We start from the raw sequence: 12,955 nt of genomic DNA, 5'->3' as shown, positions 1-12,955 counted from the left end.
TATTATGTAGGTGCCATCATACCATATTTTACTCCCTTCTTCATCATCAATTAGACAGATGAATCGGTGACATCAATCTAATCACTAAAAAAGAATACACTAAGAGCCCCTCCAAGCTGCTGAGCACAAGCTTAAAAGGCTACTTATCAACGCTATCCGGGTATCATAAGATTTTTAGCCTTGTCAATTCAACCAGGTTGTGACTACCTAGTACCCTGGTCGAATGAAGAAGCAGTAACAGTGGCAGCAACAGCAGCAGTAGAAGCAACAGCGCATTGTTGTCGTTGCCGGTTGCCAGTGCTAATTCTTTTTTTTCAACACCGTCAAAGAATTTCGTTCACCATCCCCATCCACCTTCCACCTCTCAATATTCGAACTTCACGCAGACCTCAACATATGAAAATCCGATCCTCACTAAATACGAATCAACACATATGACATTGCTTCGCGTCGCTAACGTGTCGTCCTTACTCACTCCGCTGACGACATCGGCTCGCAATAAATACAACACTACATATCCTCATTTTACCTACTCCTAGTTTGGACATATACATGATACTTCATAGACGAGATCCTATTTGATTTCCAGTTGGCCGCTGATACAATGGCTGAAGACGAAAGTCGCATTGACCAGAGCTCTATCGAGGGAACTGCACCGCATTCCGAGAGCGAAGTAACTATTCAGAATCCTACAGCCGCGAACCCGGACCCGAACGCGGATAGAGGCGCAGAAACAATCGCAAGCACAGGCGCAAATACTCCCTTGCCCAGGAAAGAAAACATACATCCTGTTCACCTTCGTACGCCACCCGACGATAGTAGCTTTGTCGAGACTACACGGTTCGATAATGACGACAAGCATCTCGACTCTGTCACTGAAGAGCAGCAAGTAAGAGCACATTTAGCAGAGAATCTCGAGTCCAGCTTTATACCTCCCATATCACCAATCCAGGTCGGTAGTCGTGATGCTGGCATTGACGATACTTTCCTATTTGATAAGACCGCGAAGAAGCCTATAAGGAGGCTCACACCGCCTCCGCCATCGTCACCGTCCGCGTCTGCAGTCAGCCCACCGCGCCCGTCCGAGGTGCAGACCCAACCCGAACCACACCTAGACCGCTATATCGAACCAACACCTTCTGAGACTAAACCTGACTCGGCGAATCCCTCCACACCGATAGACGAGTCTACTTCGCGACACCAACCCGACGATTCCAATACCACCGCACCCGGCAATACAACTTCTTCTCTAGAGAATCTGTCCTCCCCTACTACTGCCGCTACCGCTCGCACCGTGTCCAGGGCCATATCCAGAGCCAGCAAAGTTATCGACGAAGACCCGAAGAGTGAGCATGACGACTCGGCCTCGTCGCACGAGATTTCGGCCCTTGACGTACCCCTAGAGGACTCCTCCGCCGACGCTTCCACGATTCACCACCAGACATCCGACCAGAACTCGAGCAAGCTACCCACCGATGCTGCTGCTGGACATACGCCCGGGAACTCTCTAAAAATTGGTAAGCGTCCCAAGTATCTTCGTAGCAGGAACGCGAGTCAGCGGTCCTCCACGTCTTCCTTCCTTTCCAACGAGGATGTCGAAAGCGACGCCACCGTCGGCTTGGGTGCCGACTACGCCCTCCAGTCCGGAGGAGCCCTGCCGGCATTATCGCGGAGCATCAGCCAGAGCCTATCTCGTTCTGTAAGTATCGGCAGCATGGCCTCTGGATTCGACGAAGTTCCGGACCCCATCCGACCGGATGCTTTAGAGCCCCTAGAAGAAGTTGAGAGCCCCATGCCTGACCGCCGCGCTGACCCCCTTGCGACTCCGAAGGCGAAGAGGAACTCTCTTATGGCACCCACCGACACTGTGATCGCCAGGCATGTCCGGAATGTTGAAGTGCCCGAGTCCCTGGCGAAGGAGTACAAGAACAAGGGTGGGCTGACGACACCGATGCGCGAGCCCTATAGGAAAGTGTCCAGCTACACGCCCGCCCCCAGCACGGCGACGACCGGTCGCGGCGGCAAGAATCTTACGCTCAAGGAGCAATCCAGCACCATTGAGCGGTTGTCTAAGGAGAACTTTGATCTCAAGTTAAAGGTTATGTTCCTCTCTGACCGCCTAGATAAGCTCTCTGAAGAAGGTATTAAGGAAATGATCTCGGAGAATGTTGAGCTAAGGACTTCCTTGGCCATTATTCAGCGGGATAACAAAGTCCTCAGACGACGGGTTAAGGAGCTAGAGAAGCGGCTTCGCGATCGCGACGAGGAAGACCGACCCAGCACCGCCAGAAGCGGATACTCCTCCGACGGTGCGACGACTCCGGCCTTCGACCCCGACGCCCAAGAACGGGAGGAAGAGCTGATATACCTGAGAGAGCGAGTCGAGGAATACGTCGCCGAGATCGAGAAGTTGCGTAACGAGAATATGTCTAACCAGGTTGAGAAGAGGAGGCTGGCGGAGACCGTTAAGACTATGGGGGATCGGGTCGGTGAACGCGTCGGTGAGGGTCTTGGTCGCCAAGAGGAGGCTGACGTGTGGAAAGACCTTCTCGAACAGGAGACGGCCCGTCGTGAACAATCAGACGACGAAAATCGAAAACTTCGAGACGAGATCTTTCGAATGAAGCAAGAAATCAACGGGACGGCTCCCCCCGGTGGCGGAATGCACCATACAACTAACATTTACAACATTACGCGGAAGACCAGACCAACGTCGCCGTCGAGATCACGGCCCGTTTCTGGTCTGTCCGGGGAAATTGATCCTACCACGGTATCTAGCCAATCGGCAACGCTCGTCGACGAGCTCCGCCGAGAGAGTGAGCAGCTACGCCATGAGAACGCCGAGTTACGTAGAGAAGTCGGCGCGCAGACGTCCATGCTCACTTCGCGGAACCGCGAGAAGGAGAGGTTATACCAGGAGATCGAAGATCTCAAATTAGCACAGCGTCGTGGAGGGCCAGCGCCTTCGACCATCGATAGTCTTCTCGATCGGTCGGCATCGCGTGCTGGCGGTCACGAGCGGTCGACTTCGCGCGGCAGCGGTCGGACACGACTCACAATGACGGTTGAAGAAGATCCTGACCGCGAGGAACTGGAGAACAAGCTTGCCGAGCATCGCGATAAGATCAACGAGATCAAATTCGAGAAGCAAGAACTCCAGCGCGAATTGCAAACATGCATGCAAGAGTTGGACGTTAGCAGCGAGGCTAAAAGACAACTCGAGGAACAGAATAACCTTCTCGAAGAAGAATATCAGAGATTGACGAATGACTTGATGCAAATTCAAGCAGAACGTGACGAGGTGCTGCAGGAGCATGCCGATTTAGAAAACGAATTCGATATTCTACAAAAGGAAGCTCAAGACGAGATCGATTCCCTCGAGGCCGAAAGCGACCAAAAGACCGAGGAAATCCAACGGTTGCAGATCGAGCTACAAGATCGTTCCGAAAACTTCGACGCTCTCCAGGAAGAGATGCGGCAGATGAGCGAGGCGCTTATCCGACTAGAGGACGAACAAGAGAAGAAGCTCAGGAGGATAGAGCAGCTCGAACAAGAGCTCTCCGAATCAAACAAGGAGTCCGAGGACCTTGAAGCTAAACTCCTCGAGTCGAACGATAAAGCTCAACGACTTGGCGTTCAGCAAGAATCTAGCCAGGGCGAGATCGCGTTCCTGCGCGAGGAGCAAGAAGCGGACAAGATAAGAATCGGCGATCTCGAGGCCGCACTCGCCAACGCCGAGCAGACGATTAGGGAGGAGCGTGATCGAACTAAGGAGATAGAGCATCGCCTCGCTAACGAGAGAAAGCAACGCGAGATCGTAGCCACTCGAGAGAAGGAAGAGGTCCAGCATGTTCTCAACGAGCTCAACCGCGAGGTTTCCACTTCTAAGGACGAGGCTAGGCGACTGCGTAAGAACTTGACTAGTAGAGAAGTCGAGGCTACCGAGTGGAAGGAGAGGCTCATGGAGCTAGAGAACAACCTACGCGAAGCATTGGGAGACTTGAATGGAACCAGGTCTAGTCTACTCAAGGTACGTATCGCTACAGACAAGACGGAGTATAGGTTCTGGGAACACGTCGCTGATGATTTAATAGTCCATTGCTAAACTCCAGAGGGAGCTCGAGAATACCGTCCGCGAGCTTGACACTACTAAGAATTCCATGCTTGAGAAGGACCGCATAATTAAGCAACGTGATGGCCTTCTCGAGTCTCACGGCCTCGAATCGCGCAGACTAGCGGAGATGCTGGATAAGGAACGTCAAGCCCACCGTAACACAAAGAATCAGTTTGAGACATTCCAGCGTACGCATCAACACGTATCGCGAACAGTCACAAGCCAAGATACACGCATCCTAGAGCTCGAGACTAGTCGTGCTACCGACAAGAAGAGGATCGCGCAGCTGGAAGCCTCTTTTAAGGAACAGCTCAACGAGCGCAATAATCTCTTGCTCGTCTTGTGGACGCGTCTCTCGGCTTTATGCGGTACCGACTGGGCCCACGACAATAGTCTCATAAACGGGCGCGCTCTACCTTCGCTAGAGTCAGTATCTACCATGCTACCCGGCTTTGCTAAGAACCTCATGGGCGCCGTCAAGACCATCGAGTCTATAGTAGGCAATTTCCAATCACGTATTAAATCGGTTGAGCGCGAGCTTTGGAAAGAATATCAGTCTCTCGAGAATAGCCTCGAGGCTAAATCTAAGAAGCTCGAGCGTCTTGAAACTATAGTCCGTACCGGCATCGCAGCCGGTACTTTTGATGCGCAGGCCAAGATATCGCAGCTGGAGACTGCTTACCGGGCTCTTAAGATCGAGAACGCTACTCTCCAGCGTGCAAACGATGCGCGTACTCGCGGTTCCGGGTGGTCCGGCTCTAAGAAAGCCAGCAGCAACGGTTCACACGAAGATCTTATCGAAGGAGGTAGCCCTTCGCCGTCTGTCCCGACAGGGCCGCACCGTCGAGACTCCAAGATCCCGCGTACCAAGACGAACGGATTGGAGGTGAACGAAAAGACCAGGCCGGGTACTCTAACTCGAAGCGCGTCTACTTTGGGCGTAGTCGAAATGGAACGACTGGGCACATCTAATAGCGAGAACAGTTCCGGTAAGAGTGGGACTGATTATCCGTGGATGCTCAGATTAAAAGAGCTCGAGCAAAAGCTCAAACAGGAAAGGGAAGCCAGGCACATGGACCGGGCCGCGGCAAAGCAACGGATACAAGATAGCGAACGACAGAACAACGAGCTCGCCGCCGAGTTAGTCCGTGCCAAGAGAAAGGGTACTGGGGAGTAATGTATCGTCGCCAACAACCTAAACCACTCGACACGACGTGGGAATTGTTACGGTTAATATCTTGAAATATAGGAAGAGAAGGCGAGGCATCGTTCAGAGGACAAGGAGAATTGTCGGAGTTCGAAGGACGTTAGGGCGTTCAATACGAATATATCGTACCTTGTAACTACCTACCTAGGAGGTACCTATATCGGTGCATGGGCGCAATGGGCGCGCGGCGTTCCTATGGAATGCGATTAGTAGGAATACGCATTCGTGGCGTTTTTTTTTTTTCAAGGCAGTTTTATGAAGCATTTTCCCTGTAGGACCAGATGCGAAAAGGGAGGACTAGTCAAAGTGTGTAACCGTTATTGTTTACAAAGGTGGTTAAAAATGATTAATGATATATTACATATTTACATCGACCGCCAAGTTATATGAGGCTGATGAGGGTAGTTTCTATTCTTATTTTTCAGCACGATGACGCTCTCGGCGTTGTTGTCAACCACCTGATGAAAATGCAAGAGACCAGGTACCGATACTTACATCGGTAGGGACAGGCAATATTAGGGATACACCACATATGCAGTGTTACTTGATCCCAATTCATGAAAGCCGTAATTATCCATTCTACCTTGCCGTCATCATAAAGATTAGCTCTTCTTTTTCTTTTTCTAGTGGAAGAAATCGAATAGACCTTGGAGCATTACAGGACTATTTAGCTAGGTACATGTCCAGGTGCGTTCGGTACCTACCTACCTATATCAAGATGAAAACTTTAGAGGTTGATTTTATAAAGTGCCAACGGGCAGTGTAGAAGTAAGTTGAGTTACTGGTTACCTACTAGGTAGGTATTCAGTCTTGGGAATATTTGCTGTTATTTACCTACCTAGGTAGGTAGGTAGATGTCCACGGCTCTACTTCATTAACAAGAAAGGCAGCGCACGCTAGATTAAGAAGCATCGGCCTCCATCTCGAATAAGTCCTAGATTCCAGGTCTTATCCGTGTACCAGTGTGGAAAATAGACACCGCTTAAATTCAACACTGTGAATCCCGTGTAAGGCAACCAAAGCACCCCAAATAGGTATAGACATGTGATGAGGTTGGTAGGCGAACTACGTGCAGCTGCGCCTCGCTGACACTTTGGTGCCTTGCTGCAGGAGGCCTATTGTCAGCAGCCGGCTCCCATCTCCCCATCGGAAGTGCCAAGCTGACTCGAATTCAATCTAATCCCTTCGGCTACCTACCTATGTAGGGTGTGGTGAGAAAAGGAGAAACGTCCAATTGCTAGACCCTTCGTTCTAAAGTGCACATCATATTATAGATAGCCCTGGAGATACATTGAGAAACTAACATTGTTTTTACCGTTCTTTTTTCTCGTTTTTCTTTTGAGAGCAATGATAATTCAGTCGGTACCGCAGTGGCGTTCTGAATTATCACCAAAAATGAATCCTGATCGAAAATCAACATCCAGATTTGAGCCAACGTCTACTTCCCCTTTCAGACCCACGACATCTTCCATCCAGGCTAGACGGCCCACGACTCATAACAATGGAGGCTTCCAATATAATAGTGTAGACCCAGCTGCGGTCGGCGGTTGGAATGACAACTTTAAATTCGACGATCCGCCACTAATATATCCTCTTACGAGACGGAATTCGTCGTGGATAGACGGCAGCAATGAAACTTCGTCTCTGGGGATGGGAGGCATGTATAGTGCGTGCGACAAGTTTCCGGATTTCGAAATCGCCAACTTCTCGCATGGACCAATGCCCCCAATCTATCCTGACAATGCCAGCTCTCTAACATGTTCTCCTATCTCGTCATATCAGAACTCGGTTTTGTCCCCCACCCAGACGGAGTTCACAGAACTCGCCGCCGTAGGAATGCCTAGATCACGGATTCCAAGTCCCTTACGGAACATGAACATAGCCAATATGCCGGTCGACGTGGATGCCGAGTACGTCTGCCCGAGGAAGAATTGCGCGTCGGAATTTTCTAGCAAAAAAGACCTGGGGCTCCACTTCCGCGTCGGGCACTCGCATATATGTCTCTGGGGCAACAATGGTCCATGTGACAGCGCAGGCTTCGCAACGAGAGAGGAGCTAAACTGGCATGTCAAACGGGAACACTTACTTCTGTGTCCGGTCCCTGGTTGTACTGAGGGTACCTTTTTGAACAAGGAGTTTCTTGATTACCACTTGAAACTTATTCATAGCATCGCGACAACTAATAGGGACACGTCTATCCAGCCCATTGATATTCTCGGGGCTACGACAAACGCACCAGAGCAATCGTCAGCGAGTTGCCAAGTGCAAACCTCCGCTACGACGCCCAAACCTATTGAGGATAGGGCACTCAAAATAGAGATGTCCATCGGCACGTCGAAGAAACGCTGTCGAGAACAGCTCAAGACGGTGCTCGAGAAGAGGATCAAAAGGGTCAACGGTATGTCCATGGTGACATGATTCCGATATGACGGCGACTAATACCAGATCAAGGTGGCACGCCAAAAGCTGGTGAAAGCTCTGCCGCTGTTGGAAACCGCGCGTCTAAATTATTGGAGTCGGCAACTTTTCCGATTCTTTGGGAGCATAGCATCCTTCCGTTCCTAATCGATCTTATGCCAAAGTGGTGCGGTCCCGGCCATGTAATTAGCGTGATGCGTGGCAGGAAACCCAATGCCCGACGGGTCTGTATCATGACGAAACAACCTATCTCGAGACCTCGCAAACTTGTCATCGCATGGCATGTGCTAGACCTATTCCCCGAAGCCTATCGCAATTCGATCACATTCGTATTCTCTGTCGGGAAAGTAGATCGGCTCGTGTGGTCGCGAGGTCTCAGCAAGGAGATGCCTGATGAGATCTGTCTTCCGCGAAATCCATTTTGTTATATAAGTCCATGCATGGGAGACAGTATTGGAACTACGGCCGAGGATGGAGATGAAATCACGGCAACATTAGGACCTTGCGTTACCATCAATGGCGCCAGTTTTTGGTTGGTAAATTTCCACCCGTTTGTCGACGCAAGTAAAGGTGGAATACAGCCAGTCTCTATAGAGCAACCGTCTCCGGCGGACCGTGCGAGTTGTATAGATGAGAGACACGATATTCTGACCAATGGTGATTTCAACTTCCGTGTTGGGAATTTGACTGCGACATCCGGCTTCGACTTGAAAACCACTCGAATATCTCACGATCCATATTGGGAGGAGTGTGGCATGGAACCTCCGCTGGTTGTCACGGATTGGGCATTGGTCTCCGCAAAGGGTCATCAAGCCAATATGTTGCGGAGGTTTCCTACTCCTCTTCAGAAACGAGAAACTCCGGTAACTTCGATGAGTACAGTTGTACCCGGCGCAAGCGTATGTTCGACAGGACGTAGCTCAGGCTTCCAACGGGGCGAGGTCTGCGAGGTACCTGCATATCTAGATGGCTTCGAGAACGGAACCGGGAGGGCATCTCGCGAATGGTACATAGAAGAGCCATATCCCTACGACAACGATAATGAGTGGATATCCGGTGGTATAGGAGTCGAGGGTGATAGCGGTGCCGCCATTATTGATTATGAGACCAATTCCATCGTCGGTCAGCTCTGGGGTCGGAATAAGTACTATGGTCCTGGCCCAAGATACACATACTTCACGCCCATCTTCGACATCTTTGACGATATCCAAGAACGATGCGGTCAGGAACGTAGGCCTCAATTACCACAATACCGAAACGAAGAGGACATGTGGTCGGTTTATCCGGTCTGCAGACAGTGCTTCGATATTCGCGAATCCCAAAGCCGGCGGAGCTCACGCGAATCCTTATTGTCAATTCGTATGCACGAAGGAAGAGCTGGAGATATAGATAACGATCTTACGTCTGTGTCGGAGTTAGCAACGCCCAAAGACCAATCCCACCTAATCCGTCACGTAGGACCTGACGTGGCGAGCCCATCATTCGGGGGAGTCGTATCCCCAGCACCAATTTATTCTCTCTATACTGTAACACATGCTCCATCTCCGGGAAATTCGGAGTTGCGAAGTCCCTATGCGCAAGCTCTGAATGAAGAGGATCTCTACGAAAAGTGCCCAAGCACGAACGAAGTTGCATTAGGTAAACGTCCAATCTTACCGACACCGATGGCACGAAGCGGGAGTCAACAGCGCGCCAAGAGGAGAAGAGTAATGTAGCAGCATATTGCCTAGACGTCTGGGTATGATGCTTCCCTTCTTTCCCCCCTCCCCCCTATTGTCCTTCCCTCCCTTTCCCCCTCCTGTTATCCTGTCGTCCTGTCGTCCTATCATCCTATTCTCCTTGGATGATAAATCTCTCTAGACCACGATAGTGGTTCACCCCGGGAATCCCCCGCGAGCCATCTTTTTTGCGCGTTGGTTTCGGCGGTTATGGTTGGCCCTAGATCCCTTATTCGCCTCCTTGTTTCTTTGGGCATTTCTAGTATCTTGTTCACCTGGTGGACCGGCGACATTTCCTCCCCTTCCGCGACCACCTCTACCTCGCCCACGTCCACCTTGACTACCTTGGCCACCTTGACCACCACGACCACGAGGTCCCCCTCGAGTATTACCACCTCTACCATCAACTTCGGAGTCTTCCGCTGCGGATTCTGCCGGGCTTGCACGCCAAGCGGTCGAGGCTAAAACAGGCTGGTCGCCACCGAATGCGCTATACTTCATCTCCAACTGTCTCATCTGGTTCGGAGTTCTGGCCAACATCAAGGCCCAACCCTCGATAGCCTCGTCGGTCATGCCCGTCTGCTGCTTTAGCCTATTTCTAGGTTGGCTTCGTCTTGTGACCGCATCTCTGTCGAAAACTTTCGGGTCCGATTGATAAGCTTTGAAAAGAGCCTCTTCACCTGCATCCCTCTTTTTCTGGTCTTCTGGGTCATTTGCATTCCCATCATCCACTACCAACCCAGCGTCTGCAGCATCATACGTGTCGTCCCTCTCATCATCATCGGCGTCAAATGCGGAGAGTGCGGAGAGGATAGCGGCTTTGTTTGGAGCAGAGGATCGATCATTTAGGATATCTTCCGCTGATTTGTCTGGGTTACGTTTTCCGAAGTGGAGATTAGACAGGTCTACTTCCAACTTATCGAATTCATCGTCATCAAATACGTTATGGCGTATAGGAACCTGGGGTGGCGTTGGCCGGGGAGCGATATCACGACTCTTTCTCCTACTTCTCTCCGGAGACCTATGATTAAATTAGTACATATACTAAAGAGAATATAACTGAGTAAACCAACAGCTCCTTGGTGCGATCAACGGTAGCTAGGTGAGGTGGCAGATCATCTTCGAGAAGATGGGCAACGACTTGTTCGGTATTGTCTCCGAACTCATCTAGAAGCTTAGAGATGAAGCCAGACCCTAGATCCGGAAACAGGTCTTGTATCTGTGATATCTGGCTCATGCGATGCATCTTCATCTCCCCAGGTACCTCATCGTCCTCCGTCATGATTCCTTTCCCTTTATCAATCTTTCGTTTAACCAACTTCTTTGGTTTTATACTGCCACCGCCAGGTTTTCGGAAACTTCCCAATGCAGTGATAACCGATTTTCCTCGCGTCGTATTTGAGCCGGAATCCTCCAAACGGCGCTGTACCTGCTTGAGGATAGGAGTAACGGTGACCAACTCGGCTACCATAGAATCGTTCACATTTAAAGGGCCAGCTTTATGACCATCGGCTGCGGCTTTCAAAGAATAGAGTTGATCAGTTAGCATAGAAAATTTAGGGGAGTCCCCTTCGGTAAGTCCAATGAGACTTAGGTAAGCTGTTGTAACAATAGCTTTTCTCAATGGGGGGTTCATGATTTTGAAGCAGCTGATAAGCCCATCCACAAAATCGCTTCCAGCCAAAAAGAAGGCAGCTATATCCGGGGATGCATGGATTAGATGGTTGAGTCTCTTCAGGCGAGACTCTAAATTGTTTAAATCACTTTTGAGTCCGGCATCGAGGGAGACAATGAGAGACTTCTTTAGGGCATTTAAAGAACTGGTCACTTGTAGGTTCTGAGAAACCTGAGTTATCAGATTAGATGTTCTCCTTTTTGAATATAGGTGACAGAAATCGGATAAGACCTCCCATTGAAGTAAAGGGGGAGGGGGTGAAGGTATTCGTAAAAACCTGGCCACAAGAAGAAAGGATTGTCGAATCAAAAGTTGCGCTGATTGCGATGTGCCAAGAACAGCAGCACTACCCGACGCGGTCTCTCTCATAAAAGAGACGAGAAAAGACAAGAGCGATTCATCCTTAGAGGAAGCGAGAGAAAATTGATCTGCAGATAGAGACAGATGAGCCTCTGCTAAGGCGACCCAATTAGATAGACAAGCCTCCCATTCGACTGGAACGATATGATCTCTCCATGGCGCTTCGGGAAAGGGCGCAAAAGGAGGTAAGGCCGTCATGATATCTTGTTTAGTCCAATTCAGTTAAAGGTCGTTAGGCATAAAAGGAAGAAGTGAACAAAACTTCTCAGAATCTGATATCGATGAGATGCATTGGATATATGCCTCTTTAGACTCTTCCATTCTCTACCAGGATGAGGAATAAATACCTAGTAGGTACCTAAGGTAGTAGAGTGAGGTGACCACTTATAAGATCCACATCAGTGATTTTGGCCGGATGACTCTTTCTAAAGTTTCGCTGTCTTTTGATGACATGAGATGGGTACCTAGGTATGTATCTTGTCTGAACCAAGGACTAATACCTGGCACTAACCTTAGGTATTGGTGCAAGGTACGACCTAAGTGCCAGGTTCTCCAATCAACCCGCTAGGTAACTGGTTGAAGTCGTAAGGCTAGGTACTTAGGTACATATAAGATAACCCCACTTTAGCCCTTATCCGAGCCCACATTCGAATTTCTAACTAAGACCCTATTAACTTTTTCGCAAGTCGCGAACTTTTCTTCCTACAACTCCAAACTACCAACTCACGTCGCCTTCATCACTTTGCCGTAACGTAAACGTTCGAGTCGTGAAGGTAAATTCTCAACACACGCAATACTCTCGATCATTCATATCGATCTTGACCAAATCCACCAAGAATATCAGCCAAGATGTCGTACAACAAGCCCGAGAAGGACTACGCTGGCGAGCAGGCCAAGACGCACAAAATCCGTATCACTCTCACCTCTCGCAAGGTTACCGCCCTTGAGAAGGTCTGCAGCGAGCTCATCGAGCGTGCCAAGAGCAAGGACCTCCGCGTCAAGGGCCCCGTCCGCCTTCCCACTAAGACCCTCAAGGTCACTACCCGAAAGACCCCCTGTGGTGAGGGTTCCAAGACCTGGGACTGCTACGAGCTGCGCATCCACAAGCGCCTGATTGAGTACGTCTTCTTCGTAGTCATCTAAATCGTCTACATCACCGATATAAGATAACCCAGTACTGACATCTACAGTCTCAACGCTCCTACCGAGACCGTCAAGCAGATCATCGTCAACATTGAGGCTGGTGTCGAGGTCGAAGTCACCATCGCTGCCTAAGCTGGGAAATAGAAAAGGGCGAGGAAATCGGAGTCTTGGATGGATCGCACGGATTTACAGATACCCATGTCGTCCTAGCCCATATCCTAGAGGTGGCCTGCAACCGAATAGGTTCAGGAGCACAGCAGAGATGAATACAAACAAAAACCGATATGCAAGATGAAACATTCTAATCATTCGTTTCTGCC

General features: G+C 50.0%; 4 protein-coding genes across 4 annotated transcripts; 3 read left to right on the top strand and 1 right to left on the bottom strand.

Moving 5' to 3' along the window:
- The first annotated feature begins 4,266 nt into the window (after window positions 1-4,266).
- On the top strand, window positions 4,267-5,696 carry GGS22DRAFT_159310 (uncharacterized protein). The gene has a single exon (XM_047960776.1). The coding sequence runs from the start codon at window positions 4,554-4,556 to the stop codon at window positions 5,289-5,291; it is 738 nt and encodes a 245-aa protein (XP_047820901.1). The 5' UTR covers window positions 4,267-4,553; the 3' UTR covers window positions 5,292-5,696.
- Window positions 5,697-5,750: 54 nt separating this feature from the next.
- On the top strand, window positions 5,751-9,454 carry GGS22DRAFT_179000 (uncharacterized protein; the record flags this gene model as incomplete). Its single annotated transcript, XM_047963637.1, has 3 exons — window positions 5,751-5,767; window positions 7,070-7,719; window positions 7,773-9,454. 3 exons carry the CDS (start codon window positions 5,751-5,753, stop codon window positions 9,452-9,454), a joined length of 2,349 nt encoding a protein of 782 aa, XP_047820900.1.
- A 79-nt stretch (window positions 9,455-9,533) lies between these two features.
- On the bottom strand, window positions 9,534-12,141 carry GGS22DRAFT_121034 (uncharacterized protein). The gene is made up of 3 exons (XM_047958233.1): window positions 11,840-12,141; window positions 10,531-11,764; window positions 9,534-10,478 (listed from the first exon to the last, which is right to left on the bottom strand). The coding sequence occupies exons 2-3, from the start codon at window positions 11,688-11,690 to the stop codon at window positions 9,614-9,616; spliced, it is 2,025 nt and encodes a 674-aa protein (XP_047820899.1). The 5' UTR covers window positions 11,691-11,764; window positions 11,840-12,141; the 3' UTR covers window positions 9,534-9,613.
- Window positions 11,985-12,952, top strand: GGS22DRAFT_121021 (ribosomal protein S1). Its single transcript, XM_047958232.1, has 3 exons — window positions 11,985-12,265; window positions 12,329-12,610; window positions 12,683-12,952. The coding sequence occupies exons 2-3, from the start codon at window positions 12,342-12,344 to the stop codon at window positions 12,765-12,767; spliced, it is 354 nt and encodes a 117-aa protein (XP_047820898.1). The 5' UTR covers window positions 11,985-12,265; window positions 12,329-12,341; the 3' UTR covers window positions 12,768-12,952.
- The last annotated feature ends 3 nt before the right edge of the window (window positions 12,953-12,955 follow it).

Source organism: Annulohypoxylon maeteangense (genome assembly GCF_022496945.1).
Source record: "Annulohypoxylon maeteangense strain CBS 123835 unplaced genomic scaffold GGS22scaffold_5, whole genome shotgun sequence".
Lineage (NCBI taxonomy): Eukaryota > Fungi > Ascomycota > Sordariomycetes > Xylariales > Hypoxylaceae > Annulohypoxylon > Annulohypoxylon maeteangense.
Note: the sequence above shows the minus strand (reverse complement) of the source record. Positions and strands in the feature narration are given on the sequence as shown.